The 16,152-nt window shown below is 45.2% G+C and overlaps 1 protein-coding gene across 2 annotated transcripts in view; it reads left to right on the forward strand.

Annotated features, from left to right (window-relative positions):
- SHROOM4 (shroom family member 4) overlaps window positions 1–16,152 on the forward strand; it is a 281,480-nt gene that overhangs the window by 227,395 nt on the left and 37,933 nt on the right. The window contains exons 1-3 of one of the 2 annotated variants that reach the window (XM_019417509.2): window positions 2,579–3,003; window positions 7,907–8,041; window positions 10,405–12,901. In XM_019417509.2, the coding sequence (XP_019273054.2) occupies window positions 7,986–8,041; window positions 10,405–12,901 (2,553 nt within the window). In that variant the 5' untranslated portion in view covers window positions 2,579–3,003; window positions 7,907–7,985. Of the gene's footprint in view, window positions 1–2,578; window positions 3,004–7,906; window positions 8,042–10,404; window positions 12,902–16,152 lie in introns of those variants that run through there. The other variant, XM_019417508.2, reaches the window with a different exon arrangement.

Here is a 16,152-nt window from a genome sequence, read left to right on the forward strand (position 1 = left end):
TAATGGGTCTGCTGGGAGCCAGAATCAGAGATGGGTAATGCTGCCAGAAGGTACTGGGGCAAGAGCCCACTAAGGCACCCCATCCAGAATTTTTGCATCTCCCTCTCCTCATCTCTCACAAGTGTTTTCCAGAGGACTCTTCTGGGAGCTAGCTTCTGGCTTATCTGCCACTTTCACCTTCATGCGCCCATCCTCATCTTGCATCCATGCCAAGTTCTTATTTTCTGAGTGCTTGGGAAAGAAGCAGTCATCTTTACCTTCCCCCAAACATAGGAGGTTATATTTGATAATGTAATCTGGAACTCAGCATTGATAAGTGAGAGGATTCCCCTTTTACCCTCACCCCAACCCCCAGCCTCTTTTCCAAATCCCAAATTGGCCACACTGTTCGTGTTCCTATTTTATCTTCCTTTGCCCAAGAATTTTTCAAGTATATTCCACCTGTGCCCACCTGCTTATCATATCACCTCATTTGGTGATTCCGCATCTCCTCCGCCTGCCCCACCTATACCTCAGGAAGTCCCATGAACATGCTTGCTCCTCTACTCATAATTTTCTCAGCCTCACCTGGCTACAGAAAGGACCCAACTCCTATCAAACTCATTGTTCTTTATTTTTTTAGGATGTGGGGATCAGCAGATCTCATCAGGAAAGCACTGTTTTGCACTGGGTTGCTGAGTGAAAGGAGGAAGGTACTTGATAACCAGAAGATTAGGGAAGGCTGGGCACCCAGGCCTGAGGAATGACATGAGAAGAAACTGTTTATCCCCATGCTTTTTCAGACCAAGAATTATTCTTTAGTATACTGTTAATGGTACTGTATTCTCTAGTGTATTGTCAAAGGATGGTGATCACACCAGCAGCATCAGCATTACTGTAGAGCTTGTTAGAAAGTTAGATCTGGAGCCTGCTCTAGACCTGCTAAAACAGAATCTGCATTTTAGCAAGATCACTGGTGATTAATATGTCCATTGAAGTTTGAGAAGCTCTTCTCTAGAGTATAGGTTTGGCTTTTGAACATTATTTTCTTCTTTTAAATGTTTTAATTTTTATTTAATCCCAAGGTAGTTAACATACATCCTTATGTGAGCTTCAGATGTACAATGTAGTGATTCAACACTTCCATATGTCTTCCGGTGCTCATCCCAACAAGTGCACTCCTTAATCCTCATCTCCTGTTTAAACCATCCCCCCACCCACCTCCCCTCTGGTAACCATCTGTTTTGAACCTTCTTTAAATTAGCCCTTTCTCATTAATCTTCATTTGGAATGAAGAAGTCATTTTTCATGCTATTAACAGTACTTTTCCCATTATTATTTTGTGTAGAAGATAATATTAACAGAAGGTACCATTTGTTGAATGCCTGCAGATGAGAAAATGAAGGCTCTGTGACATACCCAAGACCAAACAAGTAGTGAATGGTAAAGCTGAGACTCTAAGCCATATTATACACCCATAAAATCCCCAGACTTTGCCCATACAGTACTAACTACCAAAGGAGGGCCTATGGGCTTACTTGGATGGCACCTGTCTTTTAGGGAGTAGACAAAAAGTCAACCCAGACTTCACTAGGTGGTACAGAGGAAAGAGAAGGGAAGGGGCCTCCAGGCATGATTTCCCCAGAGATAAATGGCCTGAGCATACTTCTTGTCCTGAGGGAGCTCACATAAGCCTTCTTGGGCCAGAAATTGCTGGAATTAGGACCAGACGCCAAGGGAACCTGGAGTGGGGATCAGGAGTATTACAAAAGGAAACCCCCAACCCTAAATCCCTGAGAGAAATTAAACCCTGATGCCTGATTTTGGGCTTGGGATATACAGCAAAATCATGTGGGGCCACTCTGGTTTCTGGCTATCACATAGGTCAGTGAGGACATCATTTGAAGCCCCAGCCTGGGGCCTAGGACTATTACATCATAACATGCTATAGCTGGAAGGGTTGTTTGTGACAATGGAGTCCAATGTTTTATTTTGCAGAGAGGAAACAGAAGCTCAGAGAATGGGAGTAAGTTGTCAGAGTTCAGAGAGAATTCATGGCAGGGCCAGGGATGCTGACTCCAAGCACCACTATCTCAGTTGCAAAATGAAGTTTTCTTTGGATTTTTCCAGGTGCCCATAGGAAGTGCAGACCCTGTAAATATGACTGAGACTGGTTTGTAAGTCTGTATAGCTCAGCAGGACATTCACCTTGGAAAATCTCTAGGTCACTATCCCCCAGCCATGTAAAATAAGCTGTAGTACTTACTACTTGCTCTTCAGGACCTGGAGTCTGCTAGGCTTGGCTGCTCTGGGCTTTCCTTTTCTGGGGCCCAGAGGACCCACAGAGATGGCTGGGTGGGGTCAGCTCAGTTCAGGAAGCACAGGAATTCTTTTAAGTGTATGTGTCTGGGGTATTTTTCTCTCTTACTTACGTGTATTTTTAAAAATTCTTTTTAGACACTCGCTTTATCTTTCCCAAACATCATTTCCTTGCTCCTTTCCTGAGTTCTAGCAGTGGCTGGGGGCCCAGCTTCCTTATTGGCCCCTGAGCTGTGGAAGGGGGTGGGCCAGGGCTCAGAAGAGGCTGGAGTAGGGAACAGGGGGATTGTTTATGCTTCTGGAACTGCCTTTCATCCTTCCCTTTGCCACCAGGGTACTGGCTGGTTTCTGGAGCAGCGTCTTCACTCCTGTCCTGCTCTTGACACTGGCTTTCCTTCCTCTGGCTGTGGTTGCATCTGAGTCCAACGGTTGATGGCCATACCCTGCCTTCAATGCGACTCCTCTCTGTTCTTGGAACTGGGACCTGACTGTGCCTGAGCCCTTTGCATCACACTCAGCAGCTTGGGCTGAATGTCCCTCATCTCAGGAGGTCTTAACAGGAAGGCAGATGGGTCTCACCTAAGGGAAGATCCAGCCTGCAGAAAGAAGCCCTAGGAGCTGGCTGGAGGGGTTGTTGAGCACCTGAGCTGGCTGGATACCCAGTTTTTCTCCTAAGCCATCTCCCCACCAGGAGCAACTTCCATGGTAGGTGCTGCTGGTAGCCATGGCTGCTGCCTCTCTTCCCCCTTCTGCTTTCTTTCTTCAGTATCCCTTTATTTTTGCTTTCTAAGAAAGGAACTTTGGAGTAATGAATGGTATGGTATGTGTTAATGACAGTACCTGAGCCAGTCTTAGGAGAAAGGGCAGGCACTGATGCCATTCCTTCCATGGCTAGGCCTGGAGCTGCATGTTTGGTGGTTGGCATTTTCTCAACTCTCCACTTCTTTCTCTTCATCACTCTTCCCCACTGCCCGAAGAGGGTATGGTTTAAACTCAAGGACCACCAAGACTTTCCCTTTATGACTGCTTCTTGTAGAAACAGCTAGGAGAAGCCTCAGATATACAAGCTTGTTGAGTCAAGTCCCTCTTTGGGGAGGAGGAGTCCTGTGGTATCCTAGAAAGGGCTGGAGGTTCTGAGCCTCATCCTCATTATGTGTGCTCTTGGCAAAGCAATTTATCTGCGTCTCTGTTTCCTCATCTGTAAACTGAGGATAATAATAGCTCTTACTGATAAGGTTGGAGTGAGGACTGAATCAACTAATATATACAAAGTGCTTAGTGCCCGGCACATCTAAGTGGTCAATTAATGGTCCCTGTTCTGTTTTTGCAAAGTTAATGGCATGTCAGGTACTACACTGAGTGGTTTCACACACAGAGTTGCATTTAATCCAGGCTATAATTCGTGAGTAAGGGGTTCTCTTCATAGTTTTACAGACAAAGAACCTACAACTCAGAGAAGTGACTTGTCCAAGGTAACACAGCTAGGAGTGGAATGTCAGTGTAGACTGTCTCCAAGTCTAGGGATGTTTAGTAATAATACTAGACTGAGTATTAGAACCTATTGATAGTTTCCTCTCCTTTTCCAAACTAGGGCTAGAAGTCTCCAGCTCTGGCTACAGTTCCTCTGCTAGGATTTTCCTTCCCATAACTTGTGGTTTTCTCTCAGTGGTCCCAAATCCCTATTGCCTTGATTCTGTCTCTTTGGGATTGTTTCCAACTCCTGGAGAGACCCTAGAGAGTAGATGCCTTTGTTAGCTACATTTCAAATTGTGGCTGAGGAGTGGTGTAGCCAAACCTTGATAGCAGATAGACAAATCTGGTGGGAGTACTTTTGAACAATCCAGAAGGACAAGTCTGAACTGATAACCTTTATTATAGTATGTGCTATTTATTGACCACTTGTTATGTATCAGGCTGTGTCTCAGATGCTTTGAAAATATTATCCCTAATCCTCACCATAACCTAGCCAGGTAAGGATTATTGTTCCCTTTTTCAGATAAGAAAACCAAAGCTCAGATGGGTTAAGTGCCTTGCATACAGTCACACATCCAAATTGGTAGAGTTAGGATATGAACCGAGATCCATCTCATTCATGTTAGTTTCCTTCCTTACTGGCCTGATACAGTTGGTGAGATGAGACTGTCATACATGAAATGATGATGTGCAATATAAAACATAATATTATTATAAGATAAATTGTGAGGATTAGATTACTAAGGGCAAGCACCCTGGAGGACATGGTACTTGAGCAGCACCTTAAAGAATAGGTGGGATGCAGATTGACAAAATTAGAGGGGGATTCCAGGTGAAGAGAATAGTCAGAGTAATAACTAAGATAGGCTGAGGGCTTACCAGACCTTGTTCTAAGCAGTCAACATACATTGTCTCATGTGATCTTTACAACCCCACGAATTAGGTATTTTATCCCCATTTTAGAGCTCTGAGAAGTGAAGTCACCTGTGCAAAATAACAGGCTCATAAGTGGGAGAGCTGGGATTCAAACCAAGGTGGTCCATCTACAGAGCCTGTGCTAGATTCTATTGGAGAACCAATGGCAAAGGTGCAAAGTTGTTTACAGGACATGACTGGATCACAGATATGGGAGATTGGGCCAGATGGGTAAAGATAGCTCATAGACAGCTTTGAGCATCTCACCCAGTTTATATTTGATGCAGGACAGGGGAAGAAACAGGGAGTCAGGGAAGATTCTTGAATAGGTGAGTGCCACAATTCAATTGGTGTTTGACGTGATATGACCCAAAAGCAATGACTGGAGATGGAACAATGAGAGACTGGCTGGCAGACTGACACAGTATTTTGGACATTATGGTGTTAAGGGCCTGGACTAGAACAGAAGGTGTTGGTGGTGGGTTCTGTGGAGAAGTGTAATTATGTAGAATAGAATCAATGAAAATGGAGAGAGAGAGAGAGAGAGAGAGAGAGAGAGAGAGAGAGAGAGAGGCAAAGCCAGAAAGATATAAAAGAAGACCCAGTAGAACTCAATGAAAGATTAGATGGCTGGGGGAAGGTGGTATCAAGGCTGACCACTCACATTTTAAACCCTGGACTCTTCAGAAATCCTGGATGTGGAAAAAGGGCCCAAAATAAGAGAGGTGCCTTGTTCTCCACTGTATCTCAGCGCCTGCAAGCATAGTACCTAGTAGAAACACATGACTCTTAGTATGTAGCAATACACAGTACTTCTGTCAGCTGCTTTATCTACAGTTGTTATTGGATGACTACCAGGTAATATTAGCTGGAAAGATTTCTACCAACATGGCTTTGTGTGTGAAACTCTGGAACAGGCACCCCACCTCCTCCTGCTCTAAGGTCTTCTTGTACCTCTAGATTCCCTGCTGGGCATTCTGAAACCCATAATGGAACACTATAGTTAAAAGTGGGGGCCTCACTTGGCTTCCCTCCCCATAAATCTAGCCAGCGCTACTGACCTGTGGCTCCGGTTCCTGACCTTTGACAAGCAGCTTCCCTTGCCCTTCCTCTTACACCTCCTTGTCCATGTCTGGCCTGTTACCACTCAACCCTTGTTTTCCCTAGCAAGGCTGTTCTCCTCAGGACTGCCTTTTTAGGCCTTGGGCCTCTAGAACCTTGTACTGCTGGGATTTTCTGTGTTTCCACTAGGGTGAGGGGCATTCCCAGCCAGGATGGAATCCAGCTCAAGTCTATCCACTACTGCTCCTAGGAGGTAGAGAGCTGATTTATCTCACTAGATTACAAGCTTGTTCAAAACAGGGGCCATTATCTTAGTCAACTCTGCACTGTTAGTGTCTAGCATGGAGCCTGCCACAGTAAATGACTGAATAAATTAAAGGGGCTATCATATCTCTCTCTCTCTCTCTCTCTCTCTCTCTCTGTCTCTCATCTACTAATTTATCCTCCTCTTACTCTGTCATTCATCCCTTTCTCTATCACCCATTTCTCTCTACTATGTATTCCTCTATAATCTCTCAGTTTTCTCCCATTGTGTCATTTGTTTCCTCTCTCACTCTTTGTTTTTAATTTTTTTAATGTTTATGTGTTTTTGAGAGAGAGAGAGAGAGAGAGAGAGAGAGAGAATGAGTGGGGGAGGGGCAGAGAGAGAGGGAGACACAGAATCTGAAGCAGGCTCCAGGCTCCAAACTGTCAGCACAGCGCCCGATGCAGGGCTCAAACTCATGAACTGTGAGATCATGACCTGAGCTGAAGTAGGACAATTAACTGACTGAGCCACCCAGCTTCCCTCCCTCTCTCACCCTTATCTTTTCTTTCTTTCTTTTCTTTTCTTTCTTTCTTTCTTTCTTTCTTTCTTTCTTTCTTTCTTTCTTTTCTTTCTTTCTTTCTCTTTCATTCTTTTTCTCTGTTTCCTCCCCCCCTCCCATCTCATCAACCTTCTCCTTATCTTCCGGTGAATTACCCAGGTCCCACGTGTGCTCTTCCCCATGTAATTCTTCTCCACTTGTAAGGGTGGCATCTATTCACGGGGACTATACCAGAGGACAGGAATGGGTCTTGCCTATGCCAGTCAGTGCAAGAGTATGGCTGAAGCCTCCAGCACCAGACACCTTGTGGTTGCCTCCAGGGCATTGGCCTCAGACCTGTATGCCTCTATGTACCCCCGCCATGCAGAGCAGACAGTCTCTCTGTCAGCCCAGCACTGCATCACTCACCACTTCGTGCTGTTTTCCCTGGCAGGAGTTGGGGCTCCTTGTCCCCCTCTGCCTACAAACTCAGGCATCTCACCTCTGTGCCCATCTTATCCTTCACTCCCTCAGTGCCTTCACCATACTTTATTCGAATTAGCTCTCTCTCCCACTAATCTGTAAGCAAAGACTATGTTTGATTCATCTCTGTATCCCCAGAGCTATACACAGACGGTACATTGTGAAGAAGTAAACATATAACAAATGCTTATCACAGGAACAAGTGAAAATTGGAGGATTTGCATCCTGGTGTTGACTTCTTTGAACTTCTCAATCACTGGCCTATTTTTTTCTTTAAAAAATTTTTTAATGTTTATTTATTTTTGAGAGAGACAGAGTGTGAGCGGGGGAGGGGAAGAGAGAGAGAGAGGCACAGAATCTGAAGGAGGATACAGGCTCCCAGCTGTCAGCACAGAACCCGATGTGGGGCTCAAACTTGCTGATCACAAGATCATGACCTGAGCCAAAGATGGACACTTAACCAACTGAGCCACCTAGGCACCCCTTGCCTATTCTTTTCTTAGAGAAAAATGGGAAGTTTGTCCAGATTGATTTTTTTCCTCAAAGACAACTTAGGGTAGGCTCACTGTTGATTGGGCAGCAGTACTCATTTATTCCACAAATACTTACTGAGCATCTACTATGGGTCTGGCACTGCTGTGTGTGCCTGGGATACATCCATGAGCAAGATAGCCTTGTGAAACTGACATTCTGTATATCCATGCCTCATCCTCAGCACGAAGGAGATTTGAGTGCTGGGAGCCAAAGAGGGCCACTAAGATTCCCATACCAGCTCCTTGCAAGATGTTTTACTTCATTTAAGGGAAAGAGGGGGTGGGGGTGGAAGCTGCATGGGAAGTGATTTCAGCTCTGTTTCCCTAAGCTGACTTCCTGTCCCTTTCTTGATGTAGGAGAAACGCCCCTGTCAGTAGGCCACACTCATGGCATGTGGCCAAGCTGCTGGAGGGATGCCCTGAAGTGGCTACCACCATGCATTTCCCTTCTGAAACCTTCAGCTTGTCCTGGCATTCCGGCTGCAACACAAGGTGAGTCTAGAATCCTCCCCTTCAAGATGAACTGGAGGGTAGACCATCTGGCCACTCCTACCCTTCTGCTCTAGTCCCAGATGCATGCTATAGAGCCCAGAGTGCTATAATGGAAAATGGAGTGGGAATCCATAGTACCTGGGTTCTAGTCCTAGGCTACTTACTGCTAATTCTCTGACTTTGGGACAGTCCCTTTCCTTCTAGAAAATATTTCCCTGAAATACTGCACTTGGCTTGCAAGACACCACACTCTCCTACTTTTCATCCTATTTCAGTGGCTGCTTATTTTCAGTCTTTTCTCCTAGTTCCTCCTAATTCCCCCGGGTCTCAATTCAGGAGGGCACTGGGGCTCAGTTCTGGTTCTCTTCTCTACCTACAATGACTCACTGGTGATCTCATCCAGAGTTCATCAGCTCTGTCACAGGGCCAAAGCCCTCAGAATGGGCACCTCTCTGAAGAACAGGGTCTATTTGCCATGAGGATCTCTCAATTCAGGGGGCCTAGTATTGTCTGTTGTGAAAACAGCTGCCCAGAAGGGGAAGAGAACTTTTTCTGCAAACTCAGAGCCCAAAGGGCTGCTTGCCTCAGCTATCTTTTCCATTCCACAACAAGAACTTCCCTCTAAGAAGGAATTTCTGGTGATGAGGCTCAGGGAAGCTAAGGGTTGAGTTTGCCCCCAGTCAATGACTTTATTTAGCACCAAAAGACAGGAGCTCCGGGCAGAGGCAGTTCTGTTCTGGAAGAATACACTGAAACACATTCTTAGCTTGGCTTCTGTTTGAGTGGGGGTGTGGTTGTCTGCAGCCGGAAGGGTGGTAGGGTGGGTGGCAGGTTGCCTTACTAACAAGGAATTGATGGATTCTTAGTCCAGAAGTCACGTGAGCAGAGTGGCTAAGTGGCAAGGCAGGAAGCAAGTATGAAGGGAGGCTGATCTGGGGATCTTGGGAGCCCTTGCCACCTCTCAGTTCTGGGTCTCTGAACTATGGCCTTTCTGAGAACAGTCTGTGACCTCAGGGGTTCTAGGCATAGGGAGTTACTGACATGACTTGGCTCACTTTGGCTTTGTTTGTGGGAAATGGTACTTAAAATTCAAGATTGTGTCTTATCCCAGTTCCTTCCTTGGTCTCCCTGGTTTGGCTTTGCTATGGGGGATGAGGGAGTGATGGGTATGCAGGGCCAACCATAATATCAACACTAGTGATACAGAGGGTGCTGATAACAATATCAATTAAAACAAAAAGTAAGAGAGCAGCAGCTAGCTGTGTATTGAACCTTTGCTAGGGCCTTGGCTGCGACAAGAGCTTTACATTTATTAACTGATGCCACCCATAAAGCAACCTGATATTATATTATTATTATTATTAATACAGATATTATTATTATTCCAGTTTAACAAATAGTATAGCAGAAAAGCTAAGACATTGGACTCACAGAGGCTTGGGTTCAAATTCCAGCTTTGCTTCTTTAGCAGCTATGTGAGTTTGTCAATTTACATTGCTAAGCTTGTTTTCTCAGTTATTGGTGGGGGGATAATAATCTGTCCCCTTCAGTCTGAAATGAGACATTGTAAAGTGCCTGGCACATTGTAGGTCCTTGGTAAATGGTCAGGATCACTACTACCAAGAAGAGAACCAGACGCTGCCTAAATTCCAGCCCTGTCTGGGTCACAAGCTACAGCTGGGTGATCTTGAGAAAATCACCTCCACAAAATCACTTCCTTTTGCAGGGCTCGCTTTACTCCAGCAATTCTCAAAAGTGTGGTCCCTGGACCAACAAAGAGTACCAACATCACCTGGGGACTTGTCAAAGGCAAAAATTCTCAGGATTCACCCAGACTTAACACTCTGGGGATGGGGCCCAAAAACCTGTGTTGTTTGGACAAGTCCTCCCTGTGCTTCTGATGCACATTCAAATTTGACAGCCAGTGATTTACAAAGTGGGCTTGCTGAAATTGAATCAATCCTTTAGAGTCTCTCTCTAATACTAATATTCTGTGATTGTCTCTCCTGGCAGAGAGCCACATGCTGACTTCCTAAGGACAGTGACAGGCCAGAAGCAATTCTAGACTCACTGGCAGCAGGGAAACAGAGCATAAGCCCCAGTGGAGTTCTTACACTTTTACTCTTTGGGATCTTGCCCTCTCTTGTTTCCATATGTTGTTTTGTCTCCCATTTTACCACGTCTCTCTGGCGCCCCAGTATCCATATCTTTGTTTCCCTTCTTCCTTTTTTTGCCTTATCTCCTTCTTATTTGTGGCACGGGTGCCTCTGGGTTGTTCTGCCTTCTCCCACGGCAGGGCTGGCCATGGCGGGAGAGGGATGTGGTAATTTGGCTAACTAACCAGTGTGCCCTGTGTCTTGCAGTGACGTGTGTGTGCAGTGGTGTCCACTCTCCCGGCACTGCAGCACTGAGAAAAGCAGCTCCATTGGCAGCATGGAGAGCCTGGAGCAACCAGGCCAAGCTTCCTATGAGGGCCACCTCTTGCCCATGGATCAGAACATGTACCCCAACCAGCGTGACTCAGCCTATAGCTCCTTCTCAGCCAGCTCAAATGCCTCTGACTGTGCCCTTTCCCTCAAGCCAGAAGAGCCAGGCTCTGCAGACTGCATCATGCTAGGCCCGGGGCCAACAAAAGCTGCCAGTGGCCGGCCCAATGTGACTGAGACCTCTGGAGGTAGCCGGCGCACCACCAATGGGGGCCACCTGACTCCCAGCTCCCAGATGTCATCCCGTCCACAGGAGGCCCACTACTCTGGGCCTGCCAAGGCTACCAGAGGCCCACCACAGCCTCCAGTGAGGCGAGACAGTCTTCAGGCCTCCAGAGCCCAGCTCCTTAATGGAGAGCAGCATTGGACCTCTGAGCATGTGGACTCCTTGCAGCAGAAGGAGATAGTGAGCTTAGACACCGTGCTATCCCCAAGGAACCCTAACAGGTTCTGCTGCCTCAGCGGGCAAGACCAAGTGACAAATGAGGGCCATCAGAACTGTGAGCTCAGCCAAGGTCCTGAATCCAGCCAGCAGGACTCTGAGCAGCTACTGATGGAGGCCTCAGCCAAAGCCATTGGATTCCCAAAAGTGTATGACAAAGCTTCCAGCATAGATTCCAGCCCACTCAAGAAGGCTTCAGCAGAACCAACTAAGGCTGCTTCTCTTGGCAGCCCTCCACACCTCACAGGACCCACGGGGCATCGTCATAGTGCCCCTGAACAGCTTCTGGCATCCCACTTACAGCGTGTACACCTTGATATGAGGGGCAGCAAGGGAATGGAGCTCCCAACTGGGGAGGATGGGCATGAGTGGACTCTGTCACCTTTGCATAGCAGCCACACAGGGAAGAAAAGTCCATGTTCCTCCACAGGAAGAGCCCAGGACCAGCCTAGCAAAGAGAGAAAGACCAGGCAAGTGGACGACAGGTCTTTGGGTTCAGGACACCAGAGCGCAAGCAGTTCCCCACATGGAGAGGCTGATGGACACCCTCCAGAGATAAGTTTCCAGGACCCAAACAGAGCCTGTAGAGCAAGCAGTGAATTAGCCAGCCAGCAGCCCTCTGCCTCTGGCTCCCTTGTTCAACAAACCAGAGATTGTTATTCAACCACTAAAGTAGCTGGCAGCATGGAGGCTACTGAAGAAGGGGACAGTGAACCCAAGGAATGTGGCCAGGTAGGTGGGAGACGAAATAGAGGGCCCCGGGGCCGCTCAATCCAAAACCGGCGTAAGAGTGAGCGTTTTGCTACCAATCTGCGTAATGAGATTCAGAGGAGGAAGGCCCAGCTCCAGAAGAGCAAGAATCCCTTGTCAAAGCTGTGTGACACTAAGGAGCCAGTGGAAGAGACTGAGGAGCCCCTAGAAAGTACTCCACGTTCTGCCTCGAACTCATGTCTTCTATCTTCATATAAAAAACCACCTAGCCCCAGGGACAAGCTCTTCAACAAGAGCATGATACTCAAGGCTAGGTCTTCAGAGTGCCTCACCCAAGCCACTGAGAGCCATGAATCTAGGACAGGCTTAGAGGGACAAATAAGCCCCGGCCAGAGGCCTGGCCAGCCCTCTTTTGGCCTGAACACCTGGTGGAAAGCATCTGACCTGTCCTCCTCAGACTCTGAGAAAACAAATGTTCACCATGGAGTCTGTGGAGGTCACTGGAGATGGTCTCCAGAGAACAACCTACAGCCACATGTGGCACTATCCATGGAAGGCCCTTCTAACCCAAGTGACAGCAAGGAATTGAAGGTTTCTACTGCCCAAGCTGGGGAGGAAGCCATCCTCCTTCCCTTTGCAGACAGAAGAAAGTTCTTTGAAGAGAGTAGCAAATCTTTATCTACATCACATTTGCCAGGTTTAACCACTCATAGCAATAAGACTTTTACCCAGAGACCAAAACCTATAGACCAAAACTTCCAGCCAATGAGCTCCAGCTATAGGGAATTGAGGCGCCATCCAATGGACCAATCATATCATTCTACAGACCAACCATATCATGCCACAGACAAATCATATCATTCGGTGTCACCCCTTCAGTCAGAAACTCCTACATACTCAGAATGTTTTGCAAGCAAAGGTCTAGAACCATCCATGTGCTGTAAGTCGCTGCACTGTGGGGATTTTGACTACCACAGGACCTGCTCCTACTCCTGCAGTGTCCAGGGAGCCATAGTCCATGACCCTTGCATGTATTGTTCTGGGGAAATCTGCCCTGCTTTGCGAAAGAGAAATATGATGCCAAACTGCTACAACTGTCGGTGCCACCACCACCAATACATCCGGTGTTCAGCTTGCTATCATAATCCCCTGCACAGTAGCCCTGAGGATGGCAGTTTGGCACCTAGCAACACTTGGAAACCCAGGAAGCTGACAGTGCAGGTGAGAACTTGGTTCTTGGATAGTTTTCCTTCCATTATTCTCTTGGTGAAGAGAAAGTGAGGCAAATCATTGGAAAATATAATGATTACAATTCCTTTAAACTGTATAGCCCTGGCTTCCCCAAGTGGTAGCTTAGTAACCTTGGGTAAGACACTCAGCCACCAAAGTTGCAGTTAACCCATCTTCAGATGAAAATGACATTTGCCTCACAAAATGGACAGAACTGGGATGTATATCCTGACTGTAAAATTGGTATCTGAGTGACCTTGAGCAAGTAAGTCATTCAACCACCAAAACTTGCATTACATGACCTTTTAAAAATGTTATTTATTTATTTTGAGAGAGAGAGAGAGAACATGAGCAGGGGAGGGGCAGAGAGAGGGAGAGAGAATCCCAAGTGGGGTCCACACTGTCAGTGCAGAGCCTGATGTGGGACTTGAACTCACAAACTGTGAGATCCTGACCTGAGCCGAAACCAAGAATCAGATGCTCAACCGACTGAGCCACCTAGGTGCCCCACAGTTACATGATTTTTAAACGGGAAAAAAACAGAACTTTTACCTCATAAAATGGCTAGTACTGAGAGAAGTCTTATTACCTCATCTCTAAAGTAGAGGAAAATAATGGCTGCCTCATAGATCAGTTGTGAAGATCAAACAGGTCTAATGCCTGACAGAAAATAGCACTTATTCCCTTCCAAATCCTGCTTAAAAATCTACTTGGACCTGCAAAATTTGTAAATGTCCCCCAGGTTTTCTAAAGAACAAATCCTTATGCCCTTCTCCAGCCTATCTTTGTCAGAGGCCCAGGTCTAGACTAGCTGTTGTTATACTCTGGTTATAACCTACCCCCCACCCCCAAACACAGGCTACCACCAATCCCCCAAGGGACTCCTGAGAGGATCCCCTATGTCCTTACCAGCTCACTGCCAGGTTCCTTCCCCATGGCTTCCCTAGCACCACCTTTTGGCTGGTGCACTCAAATCAGAAGTTAATTCCTGTGTTGAACTGTTGTTGCAGAGGCAGACACTCCTGAATGACTTAGTGTGTGGAGTTCTTCAATACACATTCTTTGAAGAAAAAAAAAAAGGAAACTTAGGGGTGAAAGAAGCCTTACACAAAAGAGTATATGCTATTCCTTTTATGTAACATTCTATAACAGCTATTCTGTGGGAAACAAGAAAACACTGGTTACCTACTGAAGGTGCCACAGAGATTGAGCAGGAAAACGCATGAGGGAACTTTGTCAGATGGTGGTAGTGTTCTGTATCTTGATAACCATTTGAGTTACACAGGTGTATGCATTCATTGAAACTCAACAAATGTGCACTTAATACTTGTGCATTTCCCTGCAAGTAAATTTTGCCTAAAAATATTATAAACAAATATCAAACTTTATTTAATATGTATGCTGATGTTTTTGAAGTATATTGATGTATACAACTTATAGTTTTCAGCATACAAATGTTGCAAATATTTAGCTATTTATCCCTAGAATTTCATGTTTTTGATGCTATTGTAAATGGTATTGTTTTCTTAATGTCAAGTTAAAATTCGTTGTTAATACTATATGGAAATACAATTTAATTTTGTATATTGGTCTTGTATCTTGCAACCTTGCCAAACTCACTGGTTCTAGTAGCTTTGTGGTAGATTTTAAAAAGATTTTCTATATAGACAATCATGTCATCTGCAAATGAAATTGTTTTTTATCTTCCTTTCTATTGTGTATACATTTTCTAGGGGAGGGGGGGCCTTCTTGCACTGTCTAGGACCTCCAACACAATGTTTAGTAGAAATAGTAAGTGTGGCTAGTGTTGCATTGTTCCTAATCTCTCCATATTAAGTTTGATGTTAGCTATAAGTTTTCATAGATGCCCTTTGACAGCTTGAGGAAGTTCCCTTTCATTCTTAATTTGCTGAGAGCTTTGGTCAGGAGCAGATGCTGGATTCTTTAAAATGCTTTGTCTATATCTAGTGGAGTGATCCTATAGTTTTCTCTTTTACTCTATTGATACGGTGAATTCTATTGATTGATTTTTGAAATAAGAACAAGACTAGATTTGCTAATATTTTGTTAGGGATTTTTGTGTTTATGATGATCAGGGATTTTAGTCTGTAGTTTTCTTATAATGTCCTTGTCTGGTTTTCATGACAAGATGCTGGCCTTACCAAATATGTCGGGAGGTTGTTCCTCCTCTTCCATCTTCAAAAAGAGTTTGCATACTACTGGTATTATTTCTTCCTTAAATGTTTAGTAGAATTTATCATCGAAGCCATTGGGGCCTGGAGTTTTCTTTGTGGAAAGATTTTAAACTACAAATTCCATTTCTTTAATAGATACAGGTCGTTTCAATTATCTTTTTCTTCTTGAGTGAGCTTTGGTAATTCATCAAGAAAAATCTGTCTATTTTCTTTAAGTTTTCAAATTTATGGGTATAAATCTCTTTTTCACTTTAAAAATGCATCAAGAATGTAAGATAGATTGGTGGATGGGTAGAGGAGTGAATAGGTATGGAATCAGGCAGATGTAGTAACATAATCATTGCAAAATCTAAGTGGTGGGTATATAGATGATTGTAAACTTGTCCAACTTTTCTGGATGCTTGGAAATACTTAAGACAAAATGTTGAAGCAAAGAGGAGAGGAAATATAAAATAATGATTAAAAAATCACTGATGCTGGAACCAGACTGCTTGCATTCAAATTCCTAAGCTTCCCCATGTGAAAAAAAATGCAAGTAATAACTTACTTCATAAGTTGGTTGAGAGGATTAAATGGTAGAACATGGGTAAAGCGCTTAGAACAGTGACTACCAGAGAGTTATCATCTTTTGAGTGTGAGTTATTGTCTCCTAAACTAAAGGGAGATTTGAGCATAGTTTGAAATGTTTGCTGAAAGAAGGTCCTGCGAGTAGACAGTAGAGGAAGTAGGCTGAAGTTGGGGGAAAGGACATGATGGCTTGCAGGAGTATTGGCCCAGAGCTGGTAGCTCCATAAGAGAAGGAGATGAAATGTGAAGGTTGCAGCAGTTGGTAGCAGCAATGCAGGTGTGCCTGTGCCCACACCATACCTCTCCTTTTGTACTCTGAAGGAAGGGGACACAATGGGTTCCCAATGCCAGTTAGACCAGCTCAGCAAGTCTGCTTATACACTAGGCTTTCAGATATGTGGAGCCACTTCATGCCTGTTCTTCCCCTGCCACCTGAACACACACACATGTACATGCCAGACATAGGAAAACTTACAATAT

This window comes from Panthera pardus, unplaced genomic scaffold (assembly GCF_024362965.1).
Source record: "Panthera pardus isolate Hobbes unplaced genomic scaffold, ASM2436296v1 HiC_scaffold_27, whole genome shotgun sequence".
Taxonomy (NCBI): Eukaryota; Metazoa; Chordata; class Mammalia; order Carnivora; family Felidae; genus Panthera; species Panthera pardus.